General features: G+C 31.9%; 12 protein-coding genes and 1 non-coding gene across 13 annotated transcripts in view, besides 1 other annotated feature; 10 read left to right on the top strand and 3 right to left on the bottom strand. All coding sequences in view use genetic code 11, as the record gives it.

Annotated features, from left to right (window-relative positions):
* The window catches only part of ycf1 (putative chloroplast RF19), a 5538-nt gene extending 2029 nt beyond the window's left edge, over window positions 1-3509 (top strand). Inside the window, exon 1 of the mRNA in view lies at window positions 1-3509. This exon is cut by the window's left edge and continues 2029 nt beyond it. Within this exon, the coding sequence (YP_009092362.1) occupies window positions 1-3509 (3509 nt within the window).
* Window positions 1-17500: part of a sequence feature (small single copy region; SSR) that runs on past both edges of the window.
* On the top strand, window positions 3883-4161 carry rps15 (ribosomal protein S15). The gene has a single exon. It carries the CDS (start codon window positions 3883-3885, stop codon window positions 4159-4161), a length of 279 nt encoding a protein of 92 aa, YP_009092361.1.
* On the top strand, window positions 4268-5449 carry ndhH (NADH-plastoquinone oxidoreductase subunit 7). The gene has a single exon. The coding sequence runs from the start codon at window positions 4268-4270 to the stop codon at window positions 5447-5449; it is 1182 nt and encodes a 393-aa protein (YP_009092360.1).
* Window positions 5451-7644, top strand: ndhA (NADH-plastoquinone oxidoreductase subunit 1). Its single transcript has 2 exons — window positions 5451-6003; window positions 7106-7644. The coding sequence occupies exons 1-2, from the start codon at window positions 5451-5453 to the stop codon at window positions 7642-7644; spliced, it is 1092 nt and encodes a 363-aa protein (YP_009092359.1).
* On the top strand, window positions 7741-8283 carry ndhI (NADH-plastoquinone oxidoreductase subunit I). Its single transcript has one exon. The coding sequence runs from the start codon at window positions 7741-7743 to the stop codon at window positions 8281-8283; it is 543 nt and encodes a 180-aa protein (YP_009092358.1).
* On the top strand, window positions 8646-9176 carry ndhG (NADH-plastoquinone oxidoreductase subunit 6). Its single transcript has one exon. It carries the CDS (start codon window positions 8646-8648, stop codon window positions 9174-9176), a length of 531 nt encoding a protein of 176 aa, YP_009092357.1.
* Window positions 9442-9744, top strand: ndhE (NADH-plastoquinone oxidoreductase subunit 4L). The gene has a single exon. It carries the CDS (start codon window positions 9442-9444, stop codon window positions 9742-9744), a length of 303 nt encoding a protein of 100 aa, YP_009092356.1.
* psaC (photosystem I subunit VII) lies at window positions 10056-10301 on the top strand. Its single transcript has one exon. It carries the CDS (start codon window positions 10056-10058, stop codon window positions 10299-10301), a length of 246 nt encoding a protein of 81 aa, YP_009092355.1.
* On the top strand, window positions 10434-11939 carry ndhD (NADH-plastoquinone oxidoreductase subunit 4). Its single transcript is given in 1 exon segment — window positions 10434-11939. A coding segment is annotated over 1 exon segment (1506 nt).
* Window positions 12201-13166, bottom strand: ccsA (cytochrome c heme attachment protein). The gene has a single exon. The coding sequence runs from the start codon at window positions 13164-13166 to the stop codon at window positions 12201-12203; it is 966 nt and encodes a 321-aa protein (YP_009092353.1).
* On the bottom strand, window positions 13266-13345 carry trnL-UAG. The gene has a single exon. It is a non-coding gene; the product is annotated as a tRNA-Leu (tRNA).
* On the bottom strand, window positions 14495-14668 carry rpl32 (ribosomal protein L32). The gene has a single exon. It carries the CDS (start codon window positions 14666-14668, stop codon window positions 14495-14497), a length of 174 nt encoding a protein of 57 aa, YP_009092352.1.
* Window positions 15771-17500, top strand: part of ndhF (NADH-plastoquinone oxidoreductase subunit 5) — a 2220-nt gene continuing 490 nt past the window's right edge. The window contains exon 1 of the mRNA in view: window positions 15771-17500. This exon is cut by the window's right edge and continues 490 nt beyond it. Coding sequence (YP_009092351.1) covers window positions 15771-17500 — 1730 coding nt within the window.

Raw genomic sequence — 17500 nt, 5'->3', positions numbered from 1 at the left:
CCAATACTTATACAAATAATACGAGAAATTATGATCAAGTGGACGAAGTGACTTTAATACATTATTCACAACAACCGGATTTTCGTAGGGATCTAATCAAAGGATCCATGCGCTCTCAAAAACGTAAAACAGCTATGGGAGAACTCTTTCAAGCAAATGTGCATTCGCCGCTTTTTTTGGACAGAATAGACAAACCTTTTTTTTTTTCTTTTGATATTTCCGGAATGAGGAGGCTAATTTTTGGGAATTGGATGGGTAAAAATACAGAATTCAAAACTTTGGATTTTGAGGAGAAGAAAAGGGAGGAGAAAAAAGAAGAAAATGAACGAATAGCAATAGCAGAAGCCTGGGATAGTATGATATTTGCTCAAGCAATAAGGGGTTGCCTGTTAGTAACCCAGTCGATTCTTAGAAAATATCTTGTATTACCTTCATTGATAATAGCTAAAAATATCCTTCGTATTTTTTTATTTCAAATCCCCGAGTGGTACGAAGATTTGAAAGAGTGGAATAGAGAAACGCATGTTAAATGCACTTATAACGGTGTGCAATTATCAGAAAGAGAATTTCCGAAAAACTGGTTAATCGAAGGTATTCAGATAAAGATTCTTTTTCCTTTCTGTCTGAAACCATGGCATAGATCTAAGCTACGATCGCACCATAGAGATCCAATAAAAAAGAAAGGAAAAAAAGCTAGTTTTTGTTTTTTAACAGTCTGGGGAATGGAAACGGAACTTCCTTTTGGTTCTCCCCGAAAACAACCATCTTTTTTTAAACCCATTTTTAAAGAACTCGAAAAAAAAAGATGGATTACCAAAAAAGTTTTATTTATAAAAAGAATAATGAAAGACCTTACAAAAATAAATTCAATTCGATTATTTCGATTGAAGGAAGTAAATAAATCGAATGACAATCAAAATATAAAAAACTCACAAAATTCTATAATTAGAAATCAGATTATTCATGAATCATCCATTCGAGTCAGATCCACGGATTGGAAAAATTATTCACTGACAGAAAGAAAAATGAAAAATCTAGCCAATAGGACAAAAACAATTAGAAATCAAATAGAAAAAATCACAAAAGACAAGATAAAAATATTTCTAACTTCAGAGATAAATATTAATCCTAAGGAAACAAGTTGTGATATTCAAAAATCAGAATCGTCGAAAAATTTTTGGCAGATATTAAAAAGAAAAAATACCCGATTAATACGTAAATGGCACTTTTTTTTTCAATTTTTCATTGAAAAGATATGCATAGATACTCTTCTATATATCATTAATATTCCCAGGATCAAAGCACAACTTTTTCTTGAATCAACAAAAAAAATTCTTGATAAATACATTTACAATTACAATACTAAAACAAATCAAGAAGATATTAATGAAAGAAATCAAAATACAATTCACTTTATTTTGACTATAAAAAAGTCGCTTTTTAATATTAGTAATAAAAATTCGCAGATTTCTTGTGATCAATCTTCCTTGTCACAAGCATATGTTTTTTACAAATTATCACAAACTCAAGTTATTAACAAGTATGACTTGAGATCTGTACTTCAATACCACGGAACATCTCTTTTTCTTAAGGATATAATAAAGAATTATTTTCGAACACAAGAAATACTTCATTCCGAATCAAGACATAAGAAATTTCGGAATTCTAGAATGAATGAATGGAAAAACTGGTTAAAGGGTCATTATCAATATGATTTATCTCAGACTAGATGGGCTAGATTAGTGCCACAAAAATGGCGAAATAGAGTCAATCAACGCCGTAGGGCTCAAAAAAAAGATTCAAAAAATTTGGGTTCATATGAAAAATACCAATTAATTCATTCCAAAAACGAAAACGATTCTACGGTAGAGTCATTACTGAATCAAAAAGAAAAATTTAAAAAACACTACAGATATAGTCGTTTATCACATAAATATATTAATTATAATTATGAAGATAAGAAGGAATTATATATTTATGGATCACCCTTACAAATAAACAAGAGCCGAAAGATTCCCTATAATTACAACACACATAAACTTGAATCATTTAATGGGCTAGAAGATATATCTATTAATGATTATCTAGGGGAAGATTATCTTATTGAGACGGAGAAAAATCCAGATAGAAAATATTTTAATTGGGGGATTCTCCGTTTTTGTCTTATAAAAAGGGCCAATATTGAGGCCTGGGCCAATATGAATACTGGGACCAACATTCAAAAAAAGACTAAGACTGGAACTGATTATTATAAAAATAAAATACAAATAATAGATAAAATGGATAAAAAAGATCTTTTTAATTTGAAGATTTATCAAAAAATCAACCCGCCCAAGCAAAGGTTTTTTTTTTTTTTTGATTGGATGGGAATGAATGAAGAAATATTAAATCGTCCCGTATCGAATTTTAAATTTTGGTTCTTCCCAGAATTACTCCCACTATTTGATGCATATAAGATGAAACCGTGGATCATACCAATCAAATTACTTCTTTTAAATTTGAATAGAAATAAAAACATTAGTGAAAATAAAAACATCAACGGAAAAGAAAAAAAGGATTTTTTTATATTATCTAAAAAAAAAAAATCTCTTGAATTGGAGAATCAAAATCAAAAAGAACCGCCGGGACAAGGAGATCTTGAACCAGTTCTACCAAAGCAACAAAAAAATATTGAAGAAGATTATGCGGGATTAGACATTCAAAAAGGTAGAAAGAAAAAGCAATTCAAGAGCAATACAGAAATGTGGTTAGATTCTTTCCTGAAAAGATATTTCCTTTTTCAATTCAGATGGAATGATCCTTTGAATCAAAGAATGATAAATAATATCAAGGTATATTGTCTTCTGCTTAGATTGAGAAATACAAAAGAAATTATTATATCCTCTATTCAAAGAGGAGAACTGAGTCTGAACGTAATGCTGATTCAGAGGGATCTAACTTTTACAGAATTGATAAAAAGGGGGATATTAATTATTGAACCAGTTCGTCTGTCTATAAAATCTATAAAATGGGATGGAAAATTTATTATGTATCAAACCATAAGTATTTCATTAGTCCATAAAAGTAAGCAAGAAATTAATCAAAGATACCGGGAAAAAAGATATATTGATAAGAATGATTTTGATGGATCCATTGCAAGATATGAAAATATGGTTGGGGATGGGGGTGAAAATTATTATGATTTGCTTGTTCCTGAAAATATTTTATCGCCTAGACGTCGTAGAGAATTGAGAATTTTAATTTGTTTCAATTTTAACAATGGAAATGCTTTAGATAGAAATCTAATATTTTGGAATGGAAACAACGTAAGGAACTGTGGTAAATTTTGGAATGAGAACAAAGATGTTGATAAAGAGAAATTAATTAACATGAAATTGAAGTTCTTTCTTTGGCCCAATTATCGATTAGAAGATTTAGCTTGTATGAATCGCTATTGGTTTGATACCAATAATGGTAGTCGTTTCAGTATGTCAAGGATACATATGTATCAACGATTGAAAATTAATTGATACTATATATTATATTCGTGTCATATCTGATATATGAAAGCAAACAGACGCCTCCTGTATTACATTCATTTTGGCACAGGATTCAATGACGTATCAATTCAATCTAGGAATGAATCGACAGAATCTTCTTATCTTAGGTCCGACTTTTTGTCTTTTAGAACGAATGCGAAAATGTACTATTCCCTTGTATCCAATTTAATTCCAAATTGGAATTGATTAATTTAATTTGATAGAAAAAAAAATAATAAAATATAGTACATGAATAAATTCAGATGGTTTTGTATACCAGATTAAAAGGTCTGGTATTATTATTACTGATTGGTAAAATCCATATCTGTATAAAAGAAATAAATATAGGAGAAAAATTCTTTATATGGTAAAAAATTCATTTATCTCGATTATTTCACAAGAAAAAGAAAAAAAAGAAGAAAACAGAGGATCTGTTGAATTTCAAATATTAAATTTCACCAATAAGATACGGAGGCTTACTTCACATTTGGAATTGCACAGAAAAGACTATTTATCTCAGCGAGGTCTACGGAAAATTTTGGGAAAACGTCAACGACTATTGGCTTATTTGTCAAAGAAAAATAGAGTCCGTTATAAACAATTAATTAGTCAGTTGGATATTCGAGAGGCAAAAACTCGTTAATTTGAAGATTCGTTTTGAATTATTTGATTTATTAGATCTTGAATTTTTATTAATTTCATTTCGTTTTCAGCAATTGATGGAATAATGAATCGAGGAAAAAAAAAATATGACTGTACCGGCTACAAGAAAAGACCTCATGATAGTCAATATGGGTCCTCACCATCCATCAATGCATGGTGTTCTTCGACTCATCGTTACTCTAGATGGTGAAGATGTTATTGACTGTGAACCCGTATTGGGTTATTTACACAGAGGGATGGAAAAAATTGCAGAAAACCGAACAATTATACAATATCTGCCCTATGTAACACGTTGGGATTATTTAGCTACTATGTTCACAGAGGCAATAACAGTAAATGGACCAGAACAGTTGGGAAACATTCAAGTACCTAAAAGAGCCAGCTATATCAGAGCTATTATTTTGGAGCTAAGTCGTATAGCTTCTCATTTGTTATGGCTCGGTCCTTTTATGGCAGATATCGGTGCACAGACTCCTTTTTTCTATATTTTCAGAGAGAGAGAGTTGATATATGATCTATTTGAAGCTGCCACTGGTATGCGAATGATGCATAATTATTTCCGTATTGGGGGAGTAGCTGCTGATTTACCTCATGGCTGGATAGATAAATGTTTTGATTTCTGCAATTATTTTTTAACAGTGGTTGCTGAATATCAAAAGCTTATTACGCGGAATCCCATTTTTTTGGAACGAGTTGAGGGGGTGGGCATTATTGGTGGAGAAGAAGCAATAAATTGGGGTTTATCAGGACCAATGCTACGAGCTTCCGGAATCCAATGGGATCTTCGTAAGGTTGATCATTATGAATGTTACGACGAATTTGATTGGGAAGTTCAATGGCAAAAAGAAGGAGATTCATTAGCTCGTTATTTAGTACGAATTAGTGAAATGACGGAATCCATAAAAATTATTCAACAGGCTCTGGAAAGAATTCCGGGAGGACCCTATGAAAATTTAGAAGTCCGACGCTTTGATAGAACAAAGGATTCTGAATGGAATGATTTTGAATATCGATTCATTAGTAAAAAGCCTTCTCCCACTTTTGAATTGTCGAAACAAGAACTTTATGTAAGAGTGGAAGCCCCAAAAGGAGAACTGGGAATTTTTCTGATAGGAGATCAGAGTGTTTTTCCTTGGAGATGGAAAATTCGTCCACCGGGTTTTATCAATTTGCAAATTCTTCCTCAGTTAGTTAAAAGAATGAAATTGGCTGATATTATGACAATACTAGGTAGTATAGATATTATTATGGGAGAAGTTGATCGTTGAAATGATAATTGATACGACAGAAACACAAGCTATCAATTCTTTTTCCAGATCGGAATCCTTAAAAGAGACCTATGAGCTCATATGGCTCCTTGTCCCTATTTTTTCTCCTGTATCAGGAATCACTATAGGGGTACTGGTTATTGTGTGGTTAGAAAGAGAAATATCCGCGGGGATACAACAACGTATTGGACCTGAATACGCCGGCCCTTTGGGAATTCTTCAAGCTCTAGCAGATGGAATCAAACTACTTTTCAAAGAGGATATTCTTCCAGCTAGAGGGGAGACTCGTCTATTCAGTATTGGACCATCTATCGCGGTCATATCAATTCTATTAAGTTATTCAGTAATTCCTTTTAGCTATCGTCTTGTTCTAGCCGATCTCAATATAGGTGTTTTTTTATGGATTTCCATTTCAAGTATTGCTCCTATTGGACTTCTTATGTCAGGATATGGATCGAATAATAAATATTCTTTTTCAGGTGGTCTACGAGCTGCTGCTCAATCGATTAGTTATGAAATACCATTAACTCTATGTGTGTTATCAATATCTCTACGTGCGATTCGTTGGGACATAAACTTTTATTTAATTTACTTTAAACTTTATTTTATTTGAACTTTGACTTTGGTTTCTAGTAAAAAAGTTGAATGTATTCACTAGATAACTTTATTTTTTTATTCATCATTCCAGTTAATGAACTTAAGCAGATAGTTATATGAGTGAGACAAAACAGCTTAAAAATTCGCAGTAAAAAGATTGAGTCTCATTCCCCATGTACAAGAGTTAAGTCGAAGTAAACATAAGTAAAGCAGTAGAAACTATTTACCCCAAGATTGATTGATTAATCATCAGGGCTTGAAGCGGGTGCAAAAGATAAAATGTATGGAGTTTTTACTATTGCATGTATTACCATACCGGGGATCAAACAAAAAAGAGTGGACGGTTAGGAACACCAAGGTACACAAAGGATTAGTAATAGAGATAATGTAAGTTAGGACTACATAAAAGGAATTCAATGGGGCTTTAAATTGGTAGAAATGATCAAGAAGTACTTTCCCATGATCTCGATTCAGAGTATCCTCCTATCCACTGATTAAAGAAATGATTATCAGCAACGAAATAATCTTTTATTTTTTTTAGAGTCCCCTTTTCTGAGAAAGAAGAATAGGAATGAAAGAAATGGAATGCAATTGCATGCAATAGAAAAAAGGGAAAAATAAGAGATTGTTTTTTCTTTTTTTTTTTTTTATCCATATTCTATCCAAAGTAATAGAGATAGAATTCTTATTATGATTCATGAACTAATCTAAAGTCTAATTCTTTTTCGTAATCGAAAGATATGGGTCGAAATTTATATTGATAGAACGAGTATTTTATTGAAGGATTAAGTTATTACTAAAGAAAGAAAAATTGGAATTTGAAAATGAAAGATGAGATCAATTCGGAAGCACTTTTTTTTTTATAGCAGACAGAATTCTATTGGTCTAATTCAGGACTCTCCGATCTATCTTTCCTCTATTTACCTTACTAAGATATCGAGATAATGCCGAAGTGATCTTTAGATTTATTTGTGGCCTTCGAGGAGCCGTATGAAGCTGAAGTCTCATGTACGGTTCTGTAATAGCGATGGGAACAGTGCTGTTATCACCGACTATAATTATCTAACAGTTCGAGTACGGTTGATATAATTGAGGCGCAATCCAAATATGGTTTTTGGGGGTGGAATTTGTGGCGGCAACCTGTAGGGTTTGCTGTTTTTCTAATTTCTTCCCTAGCGGAATGTGAGAGATTACCTTTTGATTTACCAGAAGCAGAGGAAGAATTAGTAGCGGGTTATCAAACCGAATATTCGGGTATAAAATTTGGTTTATTTTACGTTGCTTCTTATCTAAATCTACTAGTTTCTTCATTATTTGTAACAATTCTTTATTTGGGGGGTTGGAATCTTTCTATTCCGTACATATTTATTCCCGAGCTTTTCAAAATAAATAAGGCAGGCGGGGTCTTTGGAACGACAATTGGTATCTTTATTACATTAGCTAAAGCTTATTTGTTCCTATTCATTCCTATCACAACAAGATGGACTTTGCCTAGGATGAGAATGGACCAACTATTAAATCTTGGGTGGAAATTTCTTTTACCTATTTCTCTAGGTAATCTATTATTGACAACCTCTTCTCAACTTTTTTCGCTGTAAAGGAATACTATATTCTAAATTATATATTCATACCTTCTCTCAAACAAGAGAAAGAAACATCAAATTATTTGAATTTTATTCATACATATTCACGATATGCTCCCTATGGTAACTGGGTTCATGAATTATGGTCAACAAACAGTACGAGCTGCAAGGTACATCGGTCAAAGTTTCATGATTACCTTATCCCATGCAAACCGTTTACCTGTAACTATTCAATATCCTTATGAAAAATTGATCACATCAGAGCGTTTCCGCGGTCGAATCCACTTTGAATTTGATAAATGCATTGCTTGTGAAGTATGTGTTCGTGTATGCCCTATAGATCTACCTGTTGTAGATTGGAGATTGGAAACGGATATTCGAAAGAAACGATTGTTTAATTACAGTATTGATTTCGGAATCTGTATATTTTGCGGTAACTGCGTCGAGTATTGTCCAACAAATTGTTTATCAATGACTGAGGAATATGAACTTTCTATTTATGATCGTCATGAATTGAATTATAATCAAATTTCTTTGGGTCGGTTGCCGATGCTAGTAATTGGGGATTACACAATTCGAACAATTACGAATTCCACTCAAATAAAAATAGCTACAGGAAAACCCCTTGACTCAAAAACGATTACCAATTACTAAGGTTTGGTTTTGCTCTAAAGGGGGGAGGCTTCTTTCATTTTGCTTGGTCAATAACTAAAAATCCTAGCTATTGATTGGTGAGAATCACGTCTTAATTTGAATTGAAAATTGATTCATATACGGTGATGAGTTCGAAACATCGAATTTCGTCTTTCAGATTCGGATATAGAATTAAATTTGTCCAATAACAGTATATACATCTAAGAGTATCTACATCAATTCACACTCATTAGAATTAAATTCAATTAGGAACGTAAATGTATTATGTAAATAGGGTAATTTATTTTTTCCCGACCCGGTCAGGTCAATAAGGTCATGAAAGATTTCGACTTATTTATTTCTTATTTTACATATAATATATAATGGATTTACCTGGGCAAATACATGATTTTCTTTTAGTATTTCTGGGATCAGGTCTTATACTAGGGGGTCTGGGAGTAGTATTACTTACCAATCCCATTTTTTCTGCCTTTTCATTGGGATTGGTTCTTGTTTGTATATCCTTATTCTATATTCCATCGAACTCCCATTTTGTAGCTGCTGCACAGCTCCTTATTTATGTGGGAGCCATAAATGTCTTAATTATATTTGCTGTGATGTTCATGAATGGTTCAGAATATTACAACGATTTCCATCTTTGGACCGTTGGAGATGGGGTCACTTCACTGGTTTGTACAAGTATTTTTGTTTCACTAATTACTACTATCCTAAACACATCATGGTATGGGGTTATTTGGACTACAAGATCAAACCAGATTTTAGAACAAGACTTGATAAGTAATGGTCAACAAATTGGGATTCATTTATCAACAAATTTTTTTCTTCCATTTGAACTCATTTCTATAATTCTTTTAGTTGCTTTAATAGGTGCAATTGCTATGGCGCGTCAGTGATTCAGTGATAAAAAAAAATACTTAGAATTAGAAATCCAAAGAAATCTAAATTAATAAGAAATAAGCTGTCTTATTCCATCTATAATTTACTCTAATTCTATTTAGAAAGTTTTCACGTATAAAAAAAATGAAAAATGTTTTTAGTTTGATCTATTTACTAACACCTACCTTTGTTCTTGTTATATCCTTTCTAGTCACTAGTCAATCGAATCGGTTGAATTTTTGTTCCTATTGAAATGAATCTAGATTGATGAGGGGTTGGTCAATGATGCTCGAACATGTACTTGTTTTGAGTGCTTATTTATTTTCCATGGGTATCTATGGATTGATCACGAGCCGAAATATGGTTAGAGCACTTATGTGTCTTGAACTTATACTGAATGCAATTAATATAAATTTCGTAACATTCTCTGATTTTTTTGATAGTCGCCAATTAAAAGGAGACATTTTCTCAATTTTTGTTATAGCTATTGCAGCCGCTGAAGCGGCCATTGGGTTAGCTATTGTTTCGTCAATTTTTCGAAACAGAAAATCAACTCGTATCAATCAATCGAATTTGTTGAATTGAAAATTGAATAAATATAAAAGAATAAAATTAAGTAGAATAAAAATAAAATAAAAATCATCTATATAAATAACCAACTCGAATTAGCATCTACGACAAACACGTATGACTAAGTTAGCTAAAATGAATAGAAGGTTTGCTAAAAGGTAAGAAATCCAAGTATCTTAGCCTTCTCTCATCAGCAGATCCAGAAATAAAGTAAATTGATTAAAAAAATTTCTGATAAATCATTGATTCGTCTGGTATCTATAACATTTACTACATTTATTTTTACTAGATCGAAAATTTATGACGTTCAAAAATTTATAGATCCAATGTCACATTCAGTAAAGATTTATGATACATGTATAGGATGTACTCAATGTGTACGAGCTTGCCCCACAGATGTATTAGAAATGATACCTTGGGACGGATGTAAAGCTAAGCAAATTGCCTCTGCTCCAAGAACAGAAGATTGTGTAGGTTGTAAGAGATGTGAATCTGCCTGTCCAACAGATTTCTTGAGTGTTCGGGTTTATTTATGGCATGAGACAACTCGCAGCATGGGTCTAGCTTATTGAGGTGTTCCAGAAAACTCCAATTGAATCCATTTGATTTCTCTTTACCGACAAAAGCCGTACTCGAAATAGAAATAATAAAAAATATTTCGAGTACGGCTTTTTTTTCTGTTCAAAGCATATCTTGTTTTTACCACGAATTCTTTTCCTTGGTTAACAATAATTGTAGTTTTTCCGATATCCGCGGGTTCTTTAATTTTCTTTCTTCCTCATAGAGGAAATAAGGTGATTCGCTGGTATACTTTATGTATATGTTTATTAGAACTCCTTCTAATGACCTATGCATTCTGTTATCATTTCAAATTCGACGATCCATTAATCCAGCTCGAGGAGGATTCTAAATGGATTAATATTTTTGATTTTCACTGGAGATTAGGAATTGATGGACTTTCCATAGGACCCATTTTTTTGACGGGCTTCATTACAACTTTAGCTACTTTAGCAGCTTGGCCAGTTACTCGATATTCCCGATTGTTCCATTTCTTGATGTTAGCAATGTACAGCGGTCAAATAGGATCATTTTCTTCTCGAGACCTTTTTCTTTTTTTTATCATGTGGGAGTTAGAATTAATTCCCGTTTATCTACTTCTATTCATGTGGGGGGGGAAGAAACGTCTGTATTCGGCTACAAAGTTTATTTTATACACTGCTGGGGGTTCTATTTTTCTGTTAATAGGAGTTCCGGGTATGGGTTTATATGGTTCCAATGAACCAACATTAAATTTTGAAACATCAGCTAACCAATCATATCCTGTGGCATTAGAAATTTTATTCTATTTTGGATTTCTTATTGCTTATGCTGTCAAATCACCGATTATACCCCTACATATATGGTTACCGGATACCCACGGAGAAGCACATTATAGTACATGTATGCTTCTAGCCGGAATCTTATTAAAAATGGGAGCGTATGGGTTGATTCGGATCAATATGGAATTATTACCCCATGCTCATTCTATATTTTCTCCCTGGTTGATGATAGTAGGCACAATGCAAATAATCTATGCAGCTTCAACATCTCTAAGTCAACGTAACTTAAAAAAGAGAATAGCCTATTCCTCTGTATCTCATATGGGTTTCCCAATTATAGGAATTGCTTCCATAAGTGATACAGGACTCAACGGAGCTGTTTTACAAATAATCTCTCATGGATTTATTGGTGCTGCACTTTTTTTCTTGGCAGGAACGAGTTACGATAGAATACGTCTTGTTTATCTCGACGAAATGGGAGGAATAGCTATTCCAATGCCAAAAATTTTTACGATGTTCAGTAGCTTCTCGATGGCTTCTCTTGCATTGCCGGGAATGAGTGGTTTTGTTGCGGAATCGATAGTATTTTTTGGAATACTTACTAGCCAAAAATATCTTTTAATGGCAAAAATACTAATTACTTTAGTAATGGCAATTGGAATGATATTAACTCCTATTTATTCATTATCTATGTCACGCCAGATGTTCTATGGATACAAGCTATTCAATGCCCAAAACTCTTATTTTTTTGATTCTGGACCACGAGAACTATTTGTTTCGATCTCTATCTTTCTACCTGTAATAGGTATTGGTATTTATCCAGATTTTGTTCTCTCAATATCAGTTGACAAAGTCGAGGCTATTTTATTTAATTACTTTTATAGATTCTAGTTTTATAGATTAAAGATAGTTTTCATGAATAAGACAGAAAATAAAAATATAAAATACTGGCATTTTTAAACGTAGTAGAATGAAAAAAAAATTTTCTTTTTTGAAGTAAAAAAACCGAAGTGAATTGGAATTGTAATCGGATACCTTTAACATTTTTGAGAACCATTTGAATCGCTACTTGATTCAAACGGTTCTCAAAAATGTAGACAAAGTTTCATTATATACGTTCTTCCTATGTATTGGATTCGTCAGATCCTTTCTTCAATTAGATGTTAATGTGAATGAACCATAACTATGTAACCCTATTCCTAATAGATTGACTCCAAAATAGCATATCCAAATTATAAGAAATCCTAGGGAAGCCACAATTGCGGAATTTGCACCTTGCAAATTTTTATTTGTTCGAGTATGTAAATAAATCGCGAATATAGTCCAAGTAATAAATGCCCAAGTTTCTTTTGGGTCCCAATTCCAATAGGCCCCCCATGCTTCATTAGCCCACACTGCTCCCGAAAGAATACCTATGGTTAAAAAGATAAACCCTAGACTAATGACACGATAACTCCAATAATCCAATTGCTGAATCAATTGATACCTGTGAAAATTTCTAAAGGAAAGAAAAAAAGTATTTCGTAAAACATTGTTTCTTTCATTCATGCATTGGATCTCACTAAAGGAAAATGACCCAATTAATAAATGATTGCTTTTACCAAAAATCTCTATGTTTTTTCGAAATGTAATGACTAGAAGAGCTACTGATAATAATGATCCGCATAAAAGAGCTGCATAGCTCAATACCATCATACTTACGTGCATCATCAACCACTGGGATTTTAAAGCAGGTACCAATATTGCGGATTGCTGTAATTCAGTTAAAAGACCCGAAGTGGCAAACCCTTGGGTAAAAATAGCACTTGGCGCGGTTATTACGCTTAAATGATTTTTATGGTTCCATATTTTAGGAACTATATGAATAATGGAGAAACTCCATGAAAGGAACATTAATGATTCATATAAATCACTTAATGGGAAATGTCTCGAAGAAATCCAACGAGTAATTAAGAATCCTGTTATACAAAAAAAAGTAGTTATCATGCCTTTGTCTGACGAATCATATAGTTCTACGATTCCATCGACTAATAGGCTCATCAAATAAATCGTAATTACAATGGAAACGACCGAAAAAGAGATATGAGTTAATATATGTTCGAAAGTCGAAAATATCATAAAAAAATCCTAAAACTAAAAAAGGCCCTTCAATTACGGAATTGAAATCAAGAATTGAATTTCTTATAATTATAAGATTTTTTATAATCTTTTAGAAGATGCCGTCACTCGGACTCGAACCGAGATGCTCTAGCACTGCTTCCTAAGAGCAGCGTGTCTACCAATTTCACCATGACGGCTTGTTCGAAATCATAATAGCCCATTCATATTCAATAGTCGATATTTAAGGAGTCAACTCAATTGACATTTTTTAGGAAAGATTAAAATCGATGAATAAAGACTCGTTTAAATTGTTATTTGAACGTTCAATAAACCTTAGCTTAGTATCTAGTATCTTGGGATGCTGTCAGTTTTAACAATGGACTTTCGCGTAGTTTAAGTTACCCCGAAATGGAGGAGTTGGAACTATTTAGTTCTGCCCTAAATTTAGGCATAGAACTAAAAAAAATTGTCTATTTCATTTCTTATTTATATTAACTAAGAATAAGAAATGAATATTCTATATTTTATTTTAAATTCTCTCAATTCTAAAGAAATATTCTATTTTTTATTCGATTTTATAACCTAATTTTACTCTATAGAATTATAAATAGATTTTGATTGGTCCTACAGTCCAAGCACAGATCTATTTTGATCTATTTTGAATCACATAAAATAATTCTTCGTACATAAATATCGGTCTAAATGAAACTCAAGGTCTTTTATTGATTAGGTCGAAAACAGGGGTCTAGTGATTCAGAGAATAATAATTCAGAAAATTTTACAAATATTGTATTAAAATATAGATCTTAATTAGTTTCAAACGATTCAGTTATTTGATTAAAAATATCTGTTTTATTATAGAAAAGGAGCTTTCAACCTTGTTTAGACTTATTGATCATCTTCCAGAAAACTCTTAACTTAAATAGTGTAGTCCATCTTAGTGATGTATAACTATTGGGGCAAGAAACCCTTTCTAAAAAAAAAGTTTTCTTATTTTTTATATAATTCTATTTTTTTCATATTATTATTGTGTGTTAGTATTGTGAAAAGTTAATTGAATTGATGGGGAAAATAACAATCCCCATCTCGAATATTTTAAAAACCTACTAAAAAAAAGGAAAGCAAAAAGTTTATATTTTGTGTTTATACTTTTTTATCTATCTTATTTTTCTTATTTAAATTTTAAAAATAAGGATCCTTTTTATAATCCAGTAAACAAGAATTATTCTACATACCACACCTTCTGATCAGTTAAAAATAAAAATATTAGTGAATGTAAACCATTCATCTTATAACTTATAAAGTTAAATAAAATTATCCAATTTATCAAATCATGTTGATTTAGATTAGTCCAAGGTTTGATTACTTATTTGTCGCACAAAAAAACTTTTTGAATTTCCGGTAGAAAGAGATTTCGCTAACGAAAAAGCTTTTAACGCTGCCCAATACCCCCCCTTTTTCCAAATATTTTTACGAATACGCTTTTTTGACATAGAACTACGTTTCTTTGGAACTGCCATTCAAAAATAAGGAAGATTGCTATAGTTGGATGTGAAAGACATGTATTATTTAAAATGGATAACTCTTTCTATTCCTATGCATTATCTATCTATTTCTTCCATAGACGATATCTCTTTCATAACATCTACAAATATAGATATTGTTGGGGTAGAGTATCGTGGGGAACAAAAAAAAGAAAAACGATGTGATATATTTTCAAAGGAATTAAATTTTTTGGGATTTCTATTACAACCAAATATTCGAAAAAAGACAATAATTCATAGTCATTGATACCCTTATATCTTCATTCCCATTCGGATCTATATTTTTGGAATCCGCTGTCATGAAAATAGAATTTCTTATCAACAATAAGAAAAGAATCCAAAAGGTTTCAATTTCTATCTCTGTCTGTTTTCGTCGTGTTACATAAAAAAAAAAAAAAAAAATAGAAAAGCTTAAATTACTTAATTAAAATTAAAGAATTTTAAAGAAAATTATAACATTTTTCTATTAATTGATCAAACTCGAAGAGAGAGTACATCTAATTCAAATTTTGAAATTCGAATGAGACTAGTAATTAATCTCTTAAACAATACATTATAAGATCTCTTTAGTAATTTCGTCTTCTAGCTCTATGTGAAGTGACGTGGCAGATATCATAGAATTTCCTATAATCATAGGTTTGTTTTATTGGATCAAGTTTTTGGTGATTCTATGATCCATATCCAAATCAATTACTATTTTTGGTCTACTTCTTTACTTGCTCTATGGGTAGAAATTCTAAATTTTCATAATCGTAAAAATACGTACCAATTAATTATTGTACAATTAGTTATCGCAATAGTATTAATGGAATTACTGAAATTTTCCTATCCTTTATCTTTTTAAATATTTTATTTATTAAAGTTAATAACTAAGTAGTAATTTTTCACTAGCGACTTGGTCATCTAATTTGACCAATTGCAACTTCTTGATTTGAATTGAATATTTGAAGTATTAGGAAAAAATCAGAAAAAAAATATTTGACTTTTTCATATCTTGATTTTTTGAACTCCTTCAAAAAGAGATAAGAGCTGGCGAATCGGAAATAATTAATAAGAATAAAAAATTTTTGATTTTCTTATGGAACATACATATCAATATGCGTGGATTATACCACTCCTTCCACTTCCAGTTCCTATGTTAATAGGAATGGGACTTCTCCTTGTTCCGACGGCAACAAAAAATCTTCGTCGTATGTGGACCTTTCCTAGTGTTTTATTGTTAAGTATAGTTATGATTTTTTCGGTCGATCTGTCTATTCAGCAAATAAATGGCAGTTCTATCTATCAATATGTATGGTCTTGGACCATCAATAATGATTTTTCCTTAGAGTTTGGCCACTTGATCGATCCACTTACTTCTATTATGTCAATCTTAATCACTACTGTTGGAATTATGGTTCTTATTTATAGTGATAATTATATGTTTCATGATCAAGGATATTTAAGATTTTTTACTTATATGAGTTTTTCCAATGCTTCTATGTTGGGATTAGTTACTAGTTCCAATTTAATCCAAATTTATATTTTTTGGGAATTAGTTGGAATGTGCTCCTATCTTTTAATAGGTTTTTGGTTCACACGACCCATTGCAGCAAATGCTTGTCAAAAAGCGTTTGTAACTAATCGTGTAGGAGATTTTGGTTTATTATTAGGAATCTTAGGTCTTTATTGGATAACGGGTAGCTTTGAATTTCGGGATTTGTTCGAAATATTCAATAACTTGATTAATAATAATGGAGTTAATTTTTTATTTGTTATTTTGTGTGCTTCCTTCTTATTCGTCGGTGCAGTTGCTAAATCTGCACAATTCCCACTTCATGTATGGTTACCCGATGCCATGGAAGGTCCTACTCCTATTTCGGCTCTTATACATGCTGCTACTATGGTAGCAGCAGGAATTTTTCTTGTAGCTCGGCTTCTTCCTCTTTTTACAGTCATACCTTACATAATGTATCTAATTTCTTTAATAGGGATAATAACAGTCCTATTAGGAGCTACTTTGGCTCTTGCTCAAAAAGACATTAAGAGAAGTTTAGCCTATTCTACAATGTCTCAATTGGGTTATACTATGTTAGCTTTAGGTATGGGGTCTTATCGAGCTGCTTTATTTCATTTGATCACCCATGCCTATTCTAAAGCATTATTGTTTTTAGGGTCCGGATCCATTATTCATTCAATGGAAACTGTTGTTGGATATTCTCCAGAAAAAAGTCAAAACATGGTTTTTATGGGCGGTTTAAAAAAATATGTGCCAATTACAAAAAATGCTTTTTTTTTAGGTACACTTTCTCTTTGTGGTATTCCGCCTTTTGCTTGTTTTTGGTCCAAAGACGAAATTCTTAATGATAGTTGGTTGTATTCACCGATTTTCGCAATAATCGCTTGTTACACAGCAGGATTAACTACATTTTATATGTTTCGGGTATATTTACTTACTTTTGAGGGACATTTAAACGTCCATTTTCAAAAGTACAACGGCAAAAAAAATAGCTCGTTCTATTCAATATCTATATGGGGCAAAGAAGAAACAAAAATGATTAAAAAAAATTTTCGTTTATCGACAATAAATAATAATCAAAGGGATTCTTTTTTTTCGAAGAAAACATATCCGATTGATGGAAATGTAAGAAGCATGCCGCGACCCCTTATTACTAATACTCATTTTGGGAGTAAAAAGACTTTTCCCTATCCTCACGAATCGGACAATACTATGCTACTGCCTCTACTTATATTGGTCTTATTTACTTTATTCGTTGGATTCCTAGGAATTCCTTTCGGTCAGGGAGGAATGGATTTGGATATATTATC

This window comes from Macadamia integrifolia, chloroplast, assembly GCF_013358625.1.
Source record: "Macadamia integrifolia chloroplast, complete genome".
NCBI lineage: Eukaryota > Viridiplantae > Streptophyta > Magnoliopsida > Proteales > Proteaceae > Macadamia > Macadamia integrifolia.
The sequence above is the reverse complement of the archived record's forward strand: the minus strand, read 5'-3'. Positions and strand labels throughout refer to the sequence as shown.